The sequence below is a fragment of the Ctenocephalides felis genome, unplaced genomic scaffold (genome assembly GCF_003426905.1).
Source record: "Ctenocephalides felis isolate EL2017-DRISC unplaced genomic scaffold, ASM342690v1 CF-g0.4_SCAFFOLD_01886, whole genome shotgun sequence".
Lineage (NCBI taxonomy): Eukaryota > Metazoa > Arthropoda > Insecta > Siphonaptera > Pulicidae > Ctenocephalides > Ctenocephalides felis.
The window spans coordinates 125,247,146-125,270,791 of NW_020538040.1; the positions used below are offsets into that span (position 1 = coordinate 125,247,146).

Here is a 23,646-nt window from a genome sequence, read left to right on the forward strand (position 1 = left end):
GGGGGTAAGATTTCTTCAACCCTTTCAAGTTTGTGATACTGTCGTGTATATAGAGCCGGGGGATATAAACCCCTTATCACACGAGGGTGGCGATAAATCGAAATCTTAATATATTGCATAATAAGATACTATTTCTATTAAGTAATATGTATATTACGTAAATATGTATGGTAAAGATGATATGAAAAAAAGCTTGTAACATTGGTGTGATTATAGTATGGAAAATTTTAATTCAACAATATTCAACGCAGTTTGTAAATATTCCATATAAATATGGATTAATATTTTTGAAAATATGTACGATGTATTTCATAATCATATATATAATATTAATAATAACATTGCTAGCCATACACTTAAAGATATATTAAAATGAATTACGAGATAAATGTACGAGATCAGTTTTTAATGACAATGAAATCTATTTTATGCAAAATTTATAGATCATAAACAAGGCATACACTTTTGTAATAGGATAGGGTGGCCCATAAAGGTTAGCAATTACATTGTGAAAACCGAACCAATTTTGTCGCAATAAATAACACATATCAAACAAACAACTATCTGACTACGTTCATTGAACCAGCTAATAAAACATCGTAGAAATGATTTTCTTTATTGTCTTTAAATCATGTTTTTTACCTGATTCTTTTTACCCGGTACGCGGTAAGTTAGGGCAAACATATCTAATGTTTAAGGGAATTTTATGAAATAATAGCTACATTAATTATTTAATGCAAAATAACACTGTATATAACCTTGATCTGATGTTTCGTCAGAAATGTTCATCAGCTAGGTTGGAAAAACTATTTACTTATATTTTATAAAATTGCTTTTATCAACTTAATTCACTTTTTTATATACTATATATTTTTATTGTTTACACCTTTGACATGTCAAAATTTTAATTCGTCCTTTCTACCCACCCACATGTAAACTTTATATTTTAACAATAACAACAATACATCTTACAAAAAATTAAATAAAGCATATTTAAAAATTATACTAAGGTCTCGTAAACTATAGAACAGTACTCAAAACCAAAAAACCTAACAACGAAAGAAAATGCTTTTGTTATGGAACATTTATCTTCTGATAGCGGCATTCAAACATTTATCTCCTGATAGCGACGTCGCAAAAATCAAGGTGATGGCTGATTACATATCTTTCAACAATTCCTACCTTAACTTGTTCTTGAGATATCGGTGATAGATCTCTTTACCCGCGGACCTTTAAGCCTCGCTATATCCTATTTGTTATGTTCACTATTTTGTCTTACTCGCATTGGTTTAATTACCACCACCAGAAAATAGACTGTATCGAGACGAAATAATTAAATTTCAACGAGAAAAAAATAGTAACGTTACTAATTTGATAATTTGATAATAATTCTATTTGATAATAATTTTAGCAAAGTAAAAAAATAAGTAAAGTAAAAAAAATAAGTAAAGTAACTTAAGTACTTCATATTATCAGATTCATATTCCGTTGCTTAGCGTGAACAGATGCCAACAATGTTCGCAATGTAATAATAATAAGCTTGCATGACATGTCAGGTGCAGAATCGCGCGACGTTCAACGGGGTTACATATAGAAAATGACTTCTTCGATCAACACGTGCTTATTTGCCAACCGCGCCCGAAGTAATTAAGCAAGATGTTAGAAAACCATCAACCCCTTGACAGAGATGAGTTTAGAGAGAGATTTTCCATTGTTTCGAAAAGTTAGAAATAAAATTTAAGGACATACTTAATAATGAATTTAAATAAATTTTATCCAAAATCATTTGTAATTTTTTTTTATATGACTTACAAAGTAATTTTAACTCTTATTACCATATGTGAAGTAATATGTATTCAATATATAAAATTACTTATTTTAGTTCTGTACTATATAGATATATACTGTATATATCTGTACTATCATAATACTTCAATAAATGCAAATAATAAATGTAATAATAAAATATAATGAAAATGTAAAATAATATTGAAACTGGTGAGGATCACTATGATTAATTAGATATTGAGCACACTGTAAATTACAAATATTCCGTCACCATAGATATGTGAATAAAACCACTATTTAGTTTACGATATATATTGATCTTCTACAACCTTCTTCCCTCGTTACTAGTCTCTCAGTTATTATAAGTTACAGGTATTTATATTCATACATTTATTCCCTCTATCCCGGAGGATCCCGGATTCAATAGAAAGAGCCCTGGTAAAATTTTGACCAAAAACCATTATTAAAATTATACTGTAGTTGTACTAAATTCAATTATATTATAACAATAACTATGTAATGTAATGATTAGATAAATGGGTGTTCCATTGTGTAATGATTAAGTTCACGGACTCGTGTACGGGTACGGGTCTTGAGTCGAACCCCGCTCTGCACGACCTGACATCATGCAGTAGCAATGTCCATTTTAACTTTTAAATATAGATCAAATATAATAAGTTTAAATAATTAGGTTTCTAATTAAAAATATGTAGCTCATTTCGGGCAGTGCGGTGTGAAATAGTAATGGGAATCGAGTTGGAATTTCACATAGCTCATCGACTTGCATCAGGGCAGTACTACCTATTATTATTATAACAATAACTATATTTTGAATAAATTAAAAAATTCAACTTTATCGAAATGAATACATAATACATAAATACATAATTAATTTTTTGCGAAAGCAAAAGTTTTACATATGTGCAGCTGTATAGATCTTCAATCAAAGATCTTCTACAAATGAAACAGAGAAGTGCGAGGCTTGAAGATGAAAAGGGCAACCACCATTATCTCAAAAATAAGTATAGCTCAGAATTTTCAGCAACAATATTTAAAAGTAAAGAGCAAAAGATGTATAACCAGCAATAACATTAATTACTACGACGTCGCTATCGGGAGATAAACGGCATTGTTTGAAAATCCATAACAAAAGTATTTTCTTTCGTTGTTAGTTTTTTTTTGTTTTGAGTACTGTTGTTTAGTTTACGAGACCTTAATATAATTTTTAAGTATACGTTATTTAATTGTTATATAAGTTGTAATGTTATTTTTAAATAGATTCAATTTTATATTTTGTATAACTTCTATAATCACTCTAGAACCATTACACTGGCAAAGGTATAAACAATAAAAAATAGTAAATTGTTGAAAAAAGCTATTTTACAAGAGATCAGTTAAACTAGTGGGGCGCATGGCATCGTGCCTTAAGGCAAATTGCTGGAACTTCCCGTACCAAAAGTTATTTTTTTTTTAAAAGATTAACATTTTTGAAAAAAAATTACTCTGAAAAATTAGATTTTTGAGAAACTATAATTTTTTGACAAAAATTTTCTTTTTTTTGAAAAAAAGACTTTTTGAAGAAAAGTGTATTTTGAAATATTTTGGAAATTCTGAACATTTTTTCACAGCAATCGTACTGCTTTAACTGGATAGAGACAAAATAATGAAGCGCGTAAGCGCCGCGCCGCCGTCTAACGGATAAGCATTGGTACGGAACCCATAAAAATGTAAAAAAATATATACTTATTGTTAAAATCTCTATAAAATCTGATAATTTGATGTGCATATGTCTAATGATCATTTTTGACCGCCTGATAGCCTTTTTTTTTCACTTTTTTTACTAGATCTCCGAAACCGCTAGACCTGCCTTCATGAAAATTTGATCAGTTCTTCATCTTGTGTTAATACAAGTGAAATGTTTTTTGAATTAATTAAATCGGACTCTCCGTTCTCTTAAAAACTGAGTTACCGTTTTTGGCACTTTTTGCCCCATATCTTCGGAACGGCTAGACCTGCCTTCGTCAAAAACTAATCAGCACGTCTCCTTATCAATACGAATCGAATGTTTTTTGACTTATTCAAATCGCTTCATCTGTGTTCCCGAAATCGTCGACAAAAATTTGTATCCGAACACACATACACACACGCACACACATACACACACACACATACATCAATTTTTTCTAAGGTATGCCAAAATATTCAGAAACCTCTGAAACGTAAAAATATAAAAATTTTCATTTGCGATTTTTTTGCGATTACTATAACTTACCCTACGGGAAGTTAATAAATAGTCTTCGCTACTCTTCTGCTATTTTACCCCACTTAAGATCTAAAAAGGACTAGGTGACGATTTTTGAAAAATAGCAAAGAAAACATAGTTCTACAACGATGAAGTAGCTAAGAATTTTGCTGAACATAGAGAATTGTTTGTTTCATATGTGTTATTTATTTTGATGTAGTTGACTTGGTCTTCACGGTCAAATTGAAATTTTGTGCCCCGCCCTATTCTAAAAAATGAATCGGAAATGTTTAATAATTTTTGTATATTTGATTTTTTTAGGTAAAATGTGTTTTTATAAAAGATATGAAAATGAAAAAAAAATGTAAAAAGCAGCAAATAAATCAATAATTTATGTGATACTAAAAAATAGGAGAAAATACATTTTGAATTGTCTTTGCCTTTAAAAAACACAACTTTGCTAACAGATGAAAGGACGTACAACGAAAGCCTATATTGACAATTGCGTGACGGTAGGCATATTTAGTAAGATTTACAAATAAATCTCGTAATATCTCTCGTATTTATCACTAGAATGTATAAAATTTCTTTAATATAGAATAAGTCAATCAGGAAAGCGCCAAAACCTCGGAAACAATCATGTGATTACACAATAGTGTGAGTGCGCGTTTGTGTGCAGCCGTGCGGTCTGGACCGTCAGCCGCAAGATCGCAAGCCGCAGTCTGGACGTGGGACGCAGCGTCACGCGAGAACCTTTCAATGATTTTCCTTGTGTTATCAAGGAACAGGAAACCGACATGTGTGTCCGCAGAATAGTCGAACGTGATGTGTGCGATAACAAGACGGTTCCCACAGATTTCATCAGGATAGTTGATAAGGCGATAAGGAACAATCTCTTGCTTTATACATTATATGGTAAGCTCGGGAAAAGAGAACGTAGACAGGACGGGCTTTGCCAACGGAAATTTAGATGTGGCTTGAAATCGAGCGATATGGTCGCTAGTACACCGCTAGAATTATCAATTGTTTTTGTATACTGTCTGATCTACGTTAATATCGTTCATTGATTATAACATTATAAAATGAACAAATATTCAAATTAGATCTGAACACAAGACGTATGAAGAAAATGACGTTTGTTTTTTTGTTTTTTAAACCCTTTCCACTCGGATGCCGTCACTCTCACAACTCGAGAGTGGAAAGGTTCAAAGTTATTAAAATCTGTCTCAGTCGTGTTTGCTCATCTTGGGTTCATTGAACACCAGTAACTATATTATATACTATAATAACAAATTTGGTATGGAACATTACAAAAAGCATTTTGTCCACATTATACGGACAAAATGACACACAAGGTAAAGATATATGTCATTCTGTCCAAATGTGAATGAAAATTAATTCCAAATTACATCAAAAACCTGATTAGTGCAATAAAATTGATCAAAATCACTAATATTTGCGTATTATTAATTTTAATAGAAATAATAACAATAAATACGTCTCTAACTTTAGAAGGCGCGATACACGTTTAAACTCATTACTGCGACAAGACTATGACAATGACGATCCACGTTTGATAAGATTGTGTTTTGTGTGATTTTTTGTCAAATCCCCCCTCCCCCTAAAAACCTCACGAGATTAATGGACGCCCCCTAATAGCTTTCGTGATAATACAGGCACATGAACGTTACTAAAACTAGCCAACTTTTAAATAATACCACTGTATCATTTTACGGACTTCTACCATTTTACGGATAACAATCAATTACTACTTTTATTTCTGAATACCACTAAGATATAAATGCATAAATACACTAGAATTACTTCTATTGATATTTAGGTGATGCCGCGATTTTGCGCCTAAAACAGCAAAGGGTTACTCCCGCCGTGGCCATGTGCGTCACAGGTGAGTCTTGGCGCGTGATCCTGCACCTGTGTGCCCCCCGCGCCCCTTTCACTTGTATTTTGAAATAAAAAGATTTATACTCGCTTGAATAATGCGTGTTAAATAGAGTGTCCGGCTTTAATTTTAAAAATTTCAAAAAATATAAAAGATCAATTTCATAATCCTTCAAAAGATTGTAAGAACATTCTTCAATAATACTTCGACACGATAAAAACTCAATAGAACTAGAAAATACTCTAGTTGTAAGTGGCATTTGGCCTCGAGGCAAGTTGCATCAATTTCCAAATACATACACATAATCAACTTAATCAATAAGAAATAAGATTCAATTATTAAGGTAAAATGTTCAACTGTTTATTTCGATAGTAATATTTTTGCTTTCACTAGAATAATAATCAATGCAGTTTCGAATTAATGTCTCTCGAATATACTTATAGCATAATCATTCATAATGGGCTGTAACTTGGCAAAATTGTTTAAAATACAATTATAAAAGAAATCTCGAAAGTCCTCATCGATCCGATGCGAGCTAAAAAATGATACAAGGTCAAAGATAAAAAAAATTACCTTTTTGCGATTTATAGCTAAATGATCAGTTTTTTCGCAAAATTACCTGAGACAATATTGTCGAGCATTAAATTATCTACAAAAATGCAAAAATACTTTTTTGCTCAGAGCCACCGTTTTAAAGATATATTTTGTTAGTTTCGGAATATGTACTTGCAAAATAATATTTGTGAATTTGGGTATAAAAATAAAGGCGGTAATTGTAAAAAAGCAACTAAATTTATTCCTGGAAGTGATAATTTTCAAATGAAGATCGTGTGCAAAATTTGAGATGATATATATCAATAAATATAAATATTTGTATAAATTCAGTACGTTTTAGTTCAAATCCTTAAACAGAAAACGTAATAATATCCCAAATTCGAATCGTACTGTGCGTAACTGCGTCTCACCGCAGATGGTCTTTGCATATTTTTCCTTCTCTCTGCGGAGGAGCGTATGAAATAATAACTCAAAAAAAAAAAATGCAGACAATACAAAAAACAAAAACGCATCGCGAGAATTGCTTCCGTGACCGACGTCGCGCAAGCCTGACTAGTTGATGAGGCCTCGCGCAGCTGACGCTGGGAAAAGGCGAAAGACGCGGCTAATGGGCAAAAACTATTCTTGTGCAGAAAACTCTATTGGAAATACTATATATATATATATGTATATATATATATATATATATATATCTTTGGAAACTTCTGTCGATTTCGAATATAAAAATAGTGGTGCATGGCATCGCGCCTTAAGGCGAATAGCTGAAACTACCCGTAGCAAAAATAAAGTTTCAAAATAAAATTAAATTTAAAACAAAAATAAAATTTCAAAAAATCTTTTTTTTAATATTTTGAATATTTTTCATTTTTTTAAACATTTTTATTTATTTATTATGTTATGTATTTGCTGTGCAATCAGTCGTTTTTCTCATAAAACCTAACCTACAGAAAGCGCAAACGTCAAATGAGAATTTTATCATAAGCGTACTTTCTAATGTCTCATTGATAACACATACGTGAAGATAGGTTTTATGAGTAAATTCTAACAGCAAATAGTTAGCCTTTTAACAGTTCGTTACTACTAATTCATACGAAGATAGGCCCGCAATATAGCGTTGACATAACATTTCTATTTTATTCGAGAATTGGCCCCTGAACTTCCATGTTCAGTAATGAAATAATAGTATATTCAATTACGACTGACAACTTTTATCAATATACTTTTTAACAATATATATTTTCTTAATCACGACTACGTGCAAATTATGTCTCGACATTATGCATTTTAATAAAAAATATTGATTCCATAAACTTTCTTATATAATAACTAATAAATCTATATATTAATAAACCACGATTACAATGCTAGTAGCATAATTGGCAGTATTTTCCAGTTGAATGGGTGCTTCGTAATAATAAGGTTTAGAGTCTATTCGTAACCTTGAATATATTAATATAAAACCAATAATTTCCGTTTTGATATCAAGGTTAAATGTTAGAACAGTTTAAAGAAATGTTGTTGTAGTATCAGTAAATAACTGATGTTTATACATAGCCACAGATTACTTTCTAACTAACATAATTATTTTAATTTAAAAAAATTAATTGACGTAAGTGTGGAGAGAAATAAGCCGCATATTGATCAATTTATTTTTTCTTCAATACAAAATTATAAATTAGTTAGAAAAAAAACTCTTGTGCCTTAAAATTACATAATAACCGGTACGCTAAGAAGTCGGTAAGTTAAAATCACGTAAGGTAAGGTAAAATTGAGAGCCATAATCACAATCCTGTCAGATGTTGAGCGTCATTGTCACAGTCTTGTCGCAGTAATCAGCTAAAACGTATATCACCCTATTTTGAATATGATTTACTTATGCTTCTTGAGGTGTTTTTATTGTTATTTGCAATTATTTCTAATAGGATCAATGAACTTATGCTAGTACTAGTAATTTCGATTAATTTTATTGCAATAATCATGTATTTGATGGTATTTAAATTATTTATGTATTTTTGTTCACTTTCGGACAAAATGACATACAATGGACAAAATTACATAGTACAATTTTGCAAGAACTAATAGGTAGTTCATTCGAGGCGAAAAGAAAAAAAAAAGTAACATGTCAAAGGTGATTTGCTTTTAGCTTCTACTTTAACTACTTCTTACAACAGATCAAAGGATCCACCGGTAAAAAGTCTCCTGAGCCCGACGAAAGTTGGTTACGAAGAATGATTTGTTTCGTTTGGGCGCATGGATCTTGTGCTGATGTACCAAAGAAAGCCAAACAATATATTTGTGAACTACCTTCTTATAAATTATCATTTCGGTATATCCTTACCCCATATGTCATTTTGTCCGTACCACATGAACGAAATGGTTTTTGTAATTGATTGCATTTTTCCTCAATAATTATGTCATAGTTTCTTCTTAAGACTATGTTACTGGTAGTCAACAAACTAAAGATGAGCAAACGCGATTAGGACTGGTTATAAAACCATTAAATAAATAAATATTATTGAATAAAACAAAACACCATGTCATTTTGTCTGTATTTCCCCTAGTTAATGCAAAACAACGTATAACAAGTAAGATTTTCGGTTGAATTAATCTGATTTCAGTATGGGATGCATATTCGACATCATAATTACAGCATCAAACATTTCCATACCGGTTATGACGTATTTTCAATGCACATAATATTATTTTGCTTCTGACAAAATTATTATTTTTTATAAAAGGAAAATAATAAATTGATGGATATGTGGTTTATTTCTCTCCACACTGAATTGCTTACCACCATGGTGGCAATTGAACTGTTGGTCAACCTAATTACTTTCTCAACAATTAAGCATGTAAATATTTTGATTCAGAGAACAAATATTTCAATTCCAAACGATATTTGATATGAATATATTACTAACCTGTAAGATTCGATGCATTCGGCTTATATTCGCTAGTGGAATGGCAATCCGAGTTCTGCAAGTTGTCGTGCCTAGACGCGACGGACGAAGCGCCGCTGCCTCCGGTCATCGCGTCGTGCGATCGCTTTCGCGACGCCGACGATTCGTAGTCGCGCGACGCAAAAGGCTGGTCGATGTAGACGCTTCGCCCGGACGAAGGTGTACCTTGGTGATGGTGGTGGTGATGTCCGGAGTATGACTGCATACTTCGGAAATGGGGTTGGTGAGGTTGGTGTCCGCCACTTGGACCTAAAAAATGATATATACTTGGTATTTTGTATATATTTATACTAACAATAAGCTACAATAAGATAACATAATCATGGTTCAAACAGTCATTACCTAGTTTAGCCTTACTCTTCATAGAACAATCGTACGTAATTTAGAATGCTTTCAATATATTCTTAGATAGACTAGTGGTGCATGGCATCGTGCCTTAGGACAGATTGCTGTAACTTACCGTACCGAAAATTGGAGTTTTTAAAAAAACTTTTTTAAAAAAATAAATTTTCGAACCGCTGAACAATACTGGCTTCCGGGATGCAAGTCAATTCTATCTATTGACAATAAACTTATAATTTGCAAGATAGTAATAAAACCAATATGGATTAATGGCATAGAACTGTGGGGCTGTGCGAGCAAATCCAACATAGTGCTAATGCAACGTGCTCAATCGAAAATATTAAGGCACTGATGCTCCGTGGTTCAGCAACAGCAATACGATCTTACGCGACAATCTTCATATTGAATTTAAAAACAGAGTTATACAAATCAACAGTGTTAAACATTTTCATAAACTAGAACATCATACAAACTCTATAGTCACTCAGCTTCTTGAGACACCAATTTCAAGAAGACTTAAGAAGAAGCTGCCCAAAGATAATATGGAGGACCCTTAGACCTACTACATATTTATATAAACAGATTAATTTAAATGTGTGTCAGAAAGTGTGTGTGTATGTGTGCGAGTGAATAATATAAGCCAAATAGCTCATAGAATTGTCCTGTATTCTTATTGTTAATCTTGTGATCAAAAATCGTCGACAAATATTTGTAACGTGCTCAACACACACATACATCCATTTTTTCTAAGGTATGCCAAAATGTTCAGAAACCTCGAAAACGTAAAGATACATAAAAAATTTCTTACCCTACGAGAAGTTAAAAAATATGGACCGTTTTAGTAGCTTTTCTGCGACTGAATAACAGCCATAATCACAATTGTGTCAGATGTTGAGCGTCATTGTCACAGTAGTCAGCTCAAACGTGTGTTGGGCATTCAAAAGTTTATTTTGAAGGTAGACTTCTTATGTTTTTTTAGGAACTTTATTGTTATTTGTATTAATGCTTATTAAAATCAATGAACTTATGCCAATAATAGTGATTTAGAATAAAATTGCATTAATCAAATGTTGAAAATTTGATTGATTTTATTGACCCATTTTTGTGCAGTTCTAGACACAATGACATACTTACAAAATTATAATATCATTTACATAGTACTATTTTACAAATACTATATTGCACTTCATCAGAGGCTAAGGAAAAGAAAAAAGAAACCTGTCAAAGATGATTGTAATTTAACTTCTAATCTAACTACTTCTAAAAAAAGATCAAAGAGTCCACCAGAAAAAAGAAGAGCCTTGAATTTTTTGCAGAACCCTCTTTTAACGTTCTGAACCATACTTCATGTCTAAACTGAGGCTAAGAAACAAACGATTTATTTATGAATTTGGGTGTTCTAAAACATCAACATCTCAGTATATCCTTACCTAATAAGTTATTTTGCCAGTAGAGGAGACCGCGTTTGGTTGCGCCAGGGTACGGTAGTGGCAGTCGTTATAACAGCTAAACTATACTGATTTTGAGACAGGATTCAAGAGGAAAAAAATGTAGCTCGTTTGTTAGAACAAGTTCACATTATTGCTTACAGTCGACGCCTTGCGTTAACATAATATCTGTGGACCGCATTGCTTTTAAACAGTCAAAAGTAAGTTTTTCCGTTCGATTTCTTTTAATAATAACTGTTAGTTGTATACAGATAGATTACTTTGTTTGATACTATGCTAGAAGTTGAACATTAGTAGCTAATTTTTCAGCAATTAGTTTTTGCATAAGATAATAAACTTTGGATGATTTGCATCCAAAGTGTGCGTTGGGTACGGTGTACGGTTGTGACAATTTTTTTGTATTCGGTTGTTACATGTATTATTTGCCCTTTTCTGGTGAAGATAAGCTGATATTTTTTTTAAACTTAAGTAAGACAAAATGCGAAGGAGAAAGAAAAAAGGCAAATTCAATATATAAAAAAAGGTTTTATGAAGATTTCTCATTAAATTTGTTTAAAAAATTATATGTTGTTATATCCTATTCATAAGCCTTGTTAAAAAATGATTATGTTGTGTTACATATTTCTGATAATAGTAGTCGTTTCTGACAGTTATTTTGGTGTTATACCTATTGTTTTAACATACTTTTATGCCTGTCACAACCGTCCCTGGGGGTTTTTTTACATATTGAATTATATCAATTAATATCATCATTTTTAGCATTTAATTTTAAAAGAAAACTCATAAATTTTGGTAATATGAAATAAGGTTAATATTAATTGTAGAAAAGAAAAGATTGAAGAAGAAATCAAACGTATGTAATATCTAAATCTCTCAAAGCGCATGTGATTAGTTACACTTAAGACAATCATAAAACCCTATAAAAATGCAATCGTAAATTCAAACATCCAGTAAATTCTGACTGCTTGATAATTGTGCGGCGGCAGTAAAAGCTCGCGCTCCTCGTTACGGCTCATGTCGTAAAAGCGGGAACATTTTCACACCTCGAGAATCTAAATTATTTTACGACATTAGTTAACAATAACTGGACAACAACTTTATTATGTGTTACTGTTTGTTGTTTGTATTTATTCAAGGGTTTTCTGATACATATCTGACATTTATAAGTTAGAATTTATTGAAGGTAAACAAAATCGTTGTTAGAATTTAAAACAATGGAAACTATATTTAATAAAAATAATCTTTTAAATTAAGTGAAATTTGATACGCCAATAATGCATTTAATACCTCCGGTAAAATATTTGTAATATTATTATTTTAAAAAAAATATATAAAATTGAAATTTACTTATGCAAAAATAAAAAGTAAACTAAATATAAATAAAAAATTAAAATAAAAAATAAACACCCAGCAATGAACGATAAAACTTGTACAAATGTGTACACAACTAAACAAAGAAACATATGTTTTTAATAATAAATTAACAAAATTATATCCAAATTAATTGCATAATATTACATTAGTAAAAATACATAATTAAAATTTTTTGGAGTATGATTTTACAAAACATATTAGACCCAAAATACCGTCTTCTAACCTTGATCTTTATCAATAATATTAATAACATTCTGAGTATTTTTATATAGAACATATAAAGTGCTATACTATTTTTGAAAAACTATACTTTTTATGTAAAATAATATTTTATAATTATTGAGTTTTCTTTATTGCACAAGATTAATTTACAGTTTGTTTTTTATATCAATATAATAATTATTATAATTAAATTATAATTATAATAATTAATATGTATAAAGTTGAACCAAGAAGAAAAATTACGCAGCGATTTATTTTGTTGATTTTGTGTATTAATGGTGAATATTTTGGCGCCGGTGTCACTTAAAAAAACCGTTACATTTTTGCATAAGAGTAAAAAAAACATTCATATCTATTAGTCCGGTTCCATTTATTGAGTAACGATATAAATCCCTTTGGAAAGAAATAAATATTCAGTTTAATGGCGAGTCAAGATAATATTTTGACACTTGTTTATACAATAGAACAACCTAAAACGACACCTATTTTATGTGATTATGAGATATAGATGAATACCGGTATTAATACCGCCATGACATTGGGTGCTATACCGGTTTTCGGTATTCCGGTATACGGGTATTGAATTCCCTAATTATATACATTAAATTAGTTTCTTAAACATAATTTTAATAACTAATAGGTAATATTGAATGCTATTTGGATAATAATGAATCAGCAAATGGTAATGAATTCAAAACACTATAATGATTGCCAAAGATTTGTGAATTTTTACATTCTAAGTTTAAATCCCACATGAAAATGTTCAAATTTTTATAGATTACTTGATTGACCTAAAAATTTATGTAAAAAATCATTTCGTCAGCGTCAATCGCCCTGCTTGCCAAATTGCTTGCCAAAAATATTGAAATTGAAATATTGAAAACTAAATAAAATATTCATTGATTTACTCTTTACAATGTGGACTGTGATTACCACTATCGTGTTAAATAATTTTATTTAAAATTTCGATTTAAATTGTAAACAAATTAATTTTTCAAAGACGCGCAATTGGCTGTGGCAAAATGTGCAAATAATTTTACAATATGTATATTAAACTAATAACTAATAAACAAATATATGTTGCAAACACAAGTTGGACTCATTGTAAACAAGTTGTTTTGAACAACACATCTCAATCATATTTAACTTGCAATTTAAAATTATATCGATCTACTAATATGTGCACAAAAATTCCCGTCAATCATGAACGACATCATAAAATGCACTTATATACTCGTATAGAGTAGAGCGGTGTTTCAAAAAAGTCCGCGGGTAAAAAAGTCCACCATCAAAGGTCATATAATCAGATACTACCTTGATTCTTACGACGTTGCTATCGAGAGATAAACGGCAATGTTTAAAAATCCATAATAAAAGTATTTTCTTGCGTTCTTATTTATTTTGATTATAAGCTTTGTTGCATAGTTTTCCAGAACAAATATAATTTTTAAGTATATGTTATTTAATTCTTTTATGAGATGTATTGTTAATTTTTAGTTAGATTCAACATTTTTTTATAAAATCTCTATAAAAGCTTACATCTGGGTAGGGTAAAAGAGACAAACTACATCTTCACCCTGGCAAAGGTGTAAAAAATTAAAAATAGCTAATAAAAAAGTAAATCAAGGTAAAATAAGCAATTTTACAAGAAAGAAATTAAATAAGTTATTATTCCAACTCTGCTAATGAATATTTCTGACAAAATACCAGATCAAGGTCATTTAAAGTGTTATCACCGTAAAAAATGCACCCATGAAATTTATATTTTGCATTGGCTGAATGATTTAGCTATCATTTGGTAAAATCATTTTAAAAAGATAAATACTACATTGTATCTGTTTGCAATCTACTCCGCCTAAGGGGTAAAAATGGACAGATGACAAATTTCAGAAAAATAGTAAAAAACATATAGGAATTAACTGGGAATTTTACTGAACATACTTCGATACTTGTTTGTTTGATGTGTTATATGTTGCGATTATTTATGTAAATATTATAAAACAACATTTATTTTACACTAATCATCGTGATGAAATCATGTTAGACATAAATAACAGATCCGAAGTTTTCGTATGAGTGTTACGTGCCCACTAAGAACGACCAACGTGAATTACATATGTGTATGCACGCGCTCTAATGTGTACTGAATTCACAATTATCCGACATACAAATCCGGCAGTGTTACAAGTAAATACATTACATATGGCACAGATCGAAATGTCCATTACTAAAACAGCTTAGAGATTATTACTGAAACATAAGCGCATTCGAGTCGGTGGCCCACTCGGGGTGGTATATGAACAACGGGGACAGCCATCAGCCACTGCAACAAGCACGCGACAGTCGAAGCGCGAGTTTCGGTTTCAACGAACGAGTATGTTGGATATAGAGAATGCTTTTTGTTGACGAATACGGGAGCTGAAAGCTGAATAGACTGAAGAATGAAAAGTCAATTATAACATAAGAGACCCGCTATATTGTATATCAATCTTATTCAAATTTATTATTAATATAGGGTAGAGCGGGGCTCTAAGGTCCAATTTGACTTTGAGCGATTATATTGAGAAAACCAAACTAATCATATCACAAGAAACAACACATATCGAACAAAAAACTATCTGACTACGTTCAGTGAAACTACTGGCTATTCATCAATGTACAAAAGTGTGTCTTTGGATTAACTATTTATTGAATTTATTTTTTGTAAAATTGCTTTTCTTAAGCTAATTTAATTTTTGAAGTAAAACTTCTTCAGGCGCGACAAGAGTGTAAATCCGTACAAATGCAACGGAAGTGAGTTACGGCAAGGTCGAGTGCCAATGGTTCGTCATTCGCTCTTGATGAGATCATTTCTATAAAGTCGATTCTATAAAGTGTATGCGTTCTGCGAGGCTACTTTGTATGCGTGACTTTATAAGTGCGTACGTCACGGAAAGCGTGAAGCATATTGTTCATTTTTCGGTGTTTGATGTCATTACATTTTAAGGTTAAATATTAGTACAAATCAAGATTTAAAAAAAAAGTCTGGATTGGAACAATATTTTATCCCGTCCCCTATAAATAATTATAGTACAAATAATCAAGCAAATGAAAAACCTGTGCCGTGTAAGAAACGTAATTTTATTGAAGTAATTTGTATTATTCTTAGTTACTATATATTTTTGAGGTTATTAAAATGGAAATTACAAGACAGATACAACAACTGTTCAAAGAATGAAACTGTATCGCAAGCGAAAAACTAAAAAAAAAAAAACAAGCAATCAATGATTGTATGTTAAATTTAATTACATAAAGTTCTTCAAACACAATTACATGACAAGTGAATTTGTTAAAACAATATTTCTTTAAGCGTTGTTTATCATAATAATTCTCTGCATTTTTATAGATATTAAAAAATATTAAAGCAGTACAGCTTTATTCTAACATGCCGAAGATATATCTTTTGCAGAATTATATCTCTGATACTTTTGGAGTTTAGAGAAAGTCTACATGTTTTTCGTTTATGGTGGCTAATATGTATTACAAAGTTTAACTTATCAAGCAATTAAGTTCACAAGTAAATCGTTTTGTCTTCAATAGAATATTAGCACATGGAGCTTAAAAGGAACTTAAAGGCGCCATATTCGCAAACTAGTAAAATGTCATTGTAACCGAAAATAAATAAAAATGAATAAATAATCAAAATTCCATTAAATTCTTGATAAGTCCCATAAAATTAATCAAAATCCCTGGATACTGATATATGTTCATCGATTTTGATATAAACTTTAATGTAACAGGCATCGTGCCTTAAGGAAAATTATTAGAGCTTTTCGTACAATAGTTTAAAGCTTATAAATTGAATTATTGAAAAAACTCCTATTGACGAGAAGACGTGCTGATAAGTTTTTGGCAAAGGCAGATACGGGGCAAAAAGTACAAAATATGGCAATTCAGTTTTTGAGAGAACGGAGCTTCCGAATGATTCATAAAACATTCCATCTGTAATGACAGAATAAAAAATTAGCTGAAATTTTGGTAAGGCAGGACCAGCTTTTTCGGCGACCCAACAAAAAATGTTAGAAAAGAAAATGCCATAAGACATCAAATTATCAGATATTTTATAGATATTTTAATAATAAGTACAAAATTTGATTCTATTTCTTTGGGTTTGGTACCAAGATTTACAATGTAGTTAACTTATAGTTCAAACAAATGTTCTCGGCATTTTCAGCAGTTTGGACAAACACAATTTCAATGAGTTTCAAATGTTTTTCAAGAATTTGAAATTTTTCAAAATAGCCTATTTTTAAAAAATTTCAAAATTCCCACGAAAGACCTTTAAAAAAAATTTGAAACTTCCAAAGTTTCAGTAAATTGAAATTTGAAAGTTACAGTAAATTGCCTAATTTTATTTTTATTTTTGACCATATTTATTATTGCAATTTATCTAATAAACTTGTATGAAATTTATCTAATAAACATGTATGAAATTTATCTAATAAACTGTTTTGAAACGTACTTGTTAAAAAAAATTCTATTCCTATTATTTTGAGATGCAACTTAATTCGAATCAATATGCCTCTTACTTCTTGTATTTAATTGAAATTAGCCCCTTTACTATTGCGGGGACGTTTCAGCTAGATTTGTAGAATAATCATGTGCGTTTATAAGCACAGGTTAAGTACCAGTAGTCAATCGACAACGAAATGTATATGCATGAAGGTTTTAGAACGCGTTCGCAAATCTGATTGTTTGTGCGTCATAAATTCGTACGCAAAAGGCACGTTGACGTTTGCGTTTACTAGGAATTAAGTTGGATTAAAGCAACGATAGAACTAATTTCAGGATATAATGATTCGACCGGTAAATTGTTAACATATCGCATGATATGGGACATATATAGCATATGACACAATTCGGATCTTGTTCATTCGCAATTGTAGGGGAGACTGGGTACGGTTATGCCAGGGAACAGTAGTGACATTTGTCATGACAACTGAACTTTTTTTTTTTTTTTTTAATTTATATTTTCAATAGCAATCAGAATACATGACTATTCTATGAGCTATTTGGCTTATGTCATTCACTCACACACATACACACACACTTGCAAACACACATATAAATTTATCGGATCAATATTACAATCATATTTAGAGAATCACTTCAATAAATGATTCAATTATTCTGTTCATATTATCTAAGGTTCCTCCATATTCGGGCAGCTTCTGCTTCAGTCTTCTTGAAGTTGATGTCTCAAGAAGCTGAGAGACTATATGGTTTGAATGATGTTGTAGTTTTTGAAAATGTTTTATACTGTTGATTTGTATTATTGTGTTTATAAAATCAATATGAAGATCGCCGTGTAAAGTTTTATTACTAAATGACAGCTAAACTAAACTGATTTTGAGATAGGGTCCAAACGGAAAAATATGAAGTATGATTGTTCGAACAAGTTTCCATTAATGCTTTCAGTCAGTGCATCACATTAACATGATCTGTAGACCGCATTGCTTCACATCACAAAGCTTTCTTATCAACTTTGTTTAAAAAAATATGTTTTGTAATATATTGTCATATTATATTCATAAGCTTTGTTTAAATTATTATGTTGTGTTGTGTTACATATTATTCTTATTAACGGCGTTAATAAACCATTTTAGTGTTCATAGCTAATGTTTTTTAACCTATTTTTATGGCTGTCACAACCGTCTCCTGGGTATGGAATTTTATTGTATGATTTGATCTTATGACAAATTCATCGTATTTAAGGACAGTATTTGCGCGTAGACAAATATTCAAATTACCATTCAATTTACTTTGCTCTCAGCTATATGGTATATTGACAAAATTATTGCTGATCAACAAAAAAGTGGCCCGACCTTTTCTAGTCTCCTCTACTATTTGTGCTTCATAAAAATGTGGGTCATTAATTTACTTTATTAGTAAAATTAGGTGATATAAACATTTTACCAAAAATTTTGACAAAAAAAATCTTTGAGAAAGCAATTAAGCTTCCAAAAGCAATTTTTTTAGAAAAAAAGCCAACTAATTTGTTGGCACATATGATAATATATGATTTTACCTTTTTTGCAAGATATATAATTCATTATTATCTGCAATTATAAACACAGTTGTAGAACATATAAGATATGGCGGGGCACAAAGAACCAATTAGATTTTTAGCACCCATACATCCAAGTTTTTTGTTATTTACTTCTGTCTGGTCCTTTTGTTTACCCCATAGACGAGGTAGAAAAAATACACAGAGGGCAAAAATATCCATTATTTATTTTTAATATTAAAGTGGTTTTACGGAATAACCTATCATTCCAACAAAATTAAAAATTATAGTCTAAATATGCAATATTAAAGACTATAAACAAAAATCTTTATCAATCCTTACTACTATCGTAATTCTTGCTTTGGTAGGTATTACTGTAATTTTTAAATGCAACTATTACAGATAAGATAAATATAGCTTCTATTTGAAAAACACCAGATAAATCACTACAGACAATTTTCGTATGGAACGTCGTAAAAAAATCAACATCAAAGTTAGAATATCAATTTAATTTATCTCTAATCAAATTGTCTTGTTCAACTTAATTCTTTTTTTTATTTACTATTGTTTATACCTTTGATTTAGTTGATCCTTCTACTCCAGCCGTATGTAGGCTTTTAGAGAGGTTACATAAAAGAAACTGTTGAATCTAACTAAAACAATTAAATACCGCAAGCTTAAAACTTATATTGAGGCGTCAAAAACTAACCTACAGCACTTAACCCCAAAAAAACTAACAACAATAAAAAATTATTTGAAATCCGTTGAAAATGAACAATGTGGTTGTTTATTTTAAGATAGCAAACTACCCCGATTTAATTTATTGGTTGGTTACACATATTTTGCCCTCTACTTTTAATTAGTATTTTTAAATACCAAACTTATTTGTTTTTAAAATATTTTTTTTTATTTATTATTCATAGCAAGCTATACAAAGTACATTCAACTACATCTGTTACAGTTATATATTAATTGACGGCGTGAGAACAAATAATGGTGGTGAAACTTTTTACCCGCGGACCTTCATGCCACTATTTAAAAATGTAATATATTGTATTTGATTATCTTTACTTTGTGCCAATTTTGCATTTTTATGTAATGCTTTGTGCTTTCAAATTTTTGTTGCCATATAACAATAATATATTATTGGAAACTTTTTGAAAATGTAATATATTGTAATAAAAAAAACAATAAAATGTTAAATCTATTGCCATGTGTTCATAAAATAATAATAAACATATTAATTATTTGATATACATATTTGATATTTGAATACATTTGATATATTCACTGATAATTTCTGTAATTTTCAATGCCAAATCTTAAAATCGTCTTACCACAACTATTATTGCAACAGAAATTATTGAAATATTATTAACATGAGTTGCTAAAATCGATTATTATTATTATGCAATGAAATAAATTATAAGGTTTATAATAGATAATCCATGCAATAAAGTTTAATCAAATAATAACGGTTCATACATATGTATGGCGATAAACATGAATAATACATGCAAGTCGTAAAAGTATCATAAATCAATGTAAGATATCATAAATTGATCGCACTGAAATTTATCCATGTAATTAAAAATTACAACACTGATGGTATTAAATAATGCATTTATTTTAAAATAGTTTTATTTGTACTGATGTAATAAAAATTAGATAAAAATTTGTTATGCAACATATATATGTTTCTGTGAAGTCCAGAGCTATAAGCAATTTCATTAAAATCAAATTCAAAAAGTTACTAAATTAAAGATGAAGGCCGATGAGTCAAAATATATACATTTCTTTATAATTTATTCCTATTAGTCATGTACGATAATCGGTTTACCACTGTGGATGTGTGAGGTTTGTGACTTATCAATAATCATAGTATGTAATAGTATGCGATTTATAAATAATCATAGCATGTACCCATAATAATAAATAATGGGTAGTGCTACCGTACTTGGGTACTCACAAGGTAGAAAGGTAGAATCATAAATATCTTATATCGTTGCAATGTACGAGTGGAACGGGTTGACTGAGATTTTAGTAAATAATAAACATTCTTTTAAACAATTATGGGATATCACACTTTAGGTAATTCCAACAAATTTTGGATCTAACAGATTTACTTTAAATGCGTTTGTACGGCAACAGTAGTAGAATCATTGTAGCAATTTCTAGTAGGTAGTTTTTTTTATCATCATGTTTTTCGTTAGTTAAGATTATATGACAAATTTGATATTTACTTTAAATACGACAACTTATACATTTTGTAAAACATGCATACAATAAAAAACATACTATACTTTACTCATCTTAGATTAATTGACTACCAGTAATATATTTTCTGAAGAAAAACTTCTTTAGGCGCATCTAGGGTGTAAATCCGTACAAATGCAACGGAAATGCGTTACGGCAGAATTGTACGTCATTCGCTTTCGATGAAATCATTTCTATACGGGTCGATTGTGATTAGTCGTCGTGTATGTGAATAGAGATTATTTATTATTTTTACTTAAATGCCATCTTGTACAATAGCAAATAAGTTTTACTTCAATCGCGTGTAAACTTTACACGCACTCTTTTTTTATTTAAGTAGATAACATATTTATTAAGAAAAAAATCTCGTCCTTATAGTACGGACAAAATGACATATAATGTAAAAACACACTGATATACAATTTTTTAAGAAGACAGCTCACAAATATATCGTTTATTCCTCGTTGGGACGTCAGCAGACAACGCATTTTCAGAAAGGTAAAAAATAATACAGTAGAATATCCGAATTAATGGGGACCGGGACCCATTCGGATAATCAAATATTTGGATAATCGGAGTTTTTTTTAAAAAATTGCCATTGGAGGAAAAAAAAGTTACGTTTTGATATTGCACTATTTTTTTATTGAATTAAATGAAAGAAACATGACATTTTCACATGTTTTAAATATAAATAAAATGCACTTAAACGAGTTAAAAAAAAAATGTACAAGTTTAGAAATAAAAATCATTGTTTTGTAAACATCTCCGTCAAATCAAAACAAACAATGTGCCTACACTGGCTTTGCTGGTGGAAGAATAATAGCGCACTTAGACTTTTTTTGGACAATTTTTTTTCTGAAAGTGATTCAGATAATCGGCGATTCGGATAGTCGAAGTTCGGATAATTGGAGTTCGGATAGTCGGAGTTCGGATAATTGGAGTTCTACTGTACATCGTAACCAACCTTTGCGAGCACAGAATGTAAAAAGATGATTTTAAAATAAATGCAAGTCTCTTATTTTAACCGGAGAATTATTTGGTCTATTTTTAAAAATAGTTAGAGTAAAAGTTAAAATCCAATCACCTTTTACATGTTTAAATTTTCTTTTGTTTTGTCCTCGAACAAGCTACTTTTTAGTTCTTGCGAACTAGTTCTATGTCATTTTGTCCATTGTATAAGTAGAATAGAGCGGGTCTTAAAAGTCCGCTACCGATTCAAACAACACTTTAAAGTAGACAGCAAGAGATGTGTCAGCCAACATCTAAATTCTTTTAACGTCGCTAATAGGAGAAAAACGGAAATGTTTGAAAAACCATAACAAAAACATTTTCTTTCGTTGTTAGTTTTTTTGGTTGCTAGTTTTTTGTGTGCTGTTTAGTTTACGAAACCTTAATATAATTTATATTTAACCTTAATATAATATATATATATATATATATATATATTATATATAATTTAGTATACGTTGTTTGTAAGGGGTTTTGTAAGATGTTTTATTATTTTTAAGTTAGATTCAACAATTTTTTTATATAACCTTTATAAAAGCTTACACGTGGAAGGGGTAAAAAGAACCGACTTAAAGAACCTTTACCCTGGCAAAAGAGTAAACAATACAAGATAGTAAAAAAACGCAAATTCAGTTAAAAGAAGTAATTTTGCAAAAATAAATCAAATTAATAGTTATTTCAACTCAGCTGATGAATATTTCTAACGAAATACCAGATCAAGGTTGTATACAGTAAAATAAAATTTACAAATAAAATTTGTATTTTGCATTGGTTGACTAATGTATCAGTTATTTCGTAAAATCCCTTTAAAAATCAGAATAACACATTGGACTTTATGTCCCCTGGCCATCTCATTTTACCCCGCTTATAGGGCAAAAAGGACGAGGTGACAAAATTATGAAAAACAGCAAAAAATTTCTACATTGATGATTTAGCTGGAAATATTTCTTAACATAGTCAGATAGTTGTTTGTTTGATGTGTTATTATTGTGATATTATTGGTTTGGGTTTCACAATATAATTGCTCAAAGTGAAATTGGACCTTTGTGCCTTGCCCTACCCTGTATGAAATTTTGTCACATAAATAAGTATTTGTATATATAATTATTATATTAATATGCGATATTTTATATTGGTAATCAATACAGTAATTTATTCCAAGTCAACTCGCCTTATCGTTTGATATGTATAAATTGACGTCTATGAAAATGTTCTGAATAAAGCATAAGCGTGCGGAATTGATGTAATATGCAATTTCCTGTTGGCTACCGGTGTGTGTCTCCACCCGATAAATTTACTCTTAACCTGAGTCCCTGCAGGAGAGAGCGCCCCTAGTTGCGGTTAACCGGCGACTGACCCTTCATTAGCATGCCGCTGCGTGACTCTAATTCGCTTTATAAACGTAAACACAACACAACAAATCGTATGCACCGATAGGCGCGAGCACTGAAACCGACTTTGAAGACAAGAAACTAAAATTCGACAGTTTTATAATTAATTAAATT

General features: G+C 30.4%; 1 protein-coding gene across 1 annotated transcript in view; it reads right to left on the reverse strand.

Annotated features, from left to right (window-relative positions):
• LOC113375859 (protein lozenge-like) overlaps positions 1–23,646 on the reverse strand; it is a 454,691-nt gene that overhangs the window by 371,512 nt on the left and 59,533 nt on the right. The window contains exon 3 of the mRNA XM_026615808.1: positions 9,407–9,694. Coding sequence (XP_026471593.1) covers positions 9,407–9,694 — 288 coding nt within the window. The remainder of the gene's footprint in view (positions 1–9,406; positions 9,695–23,646) is intronic.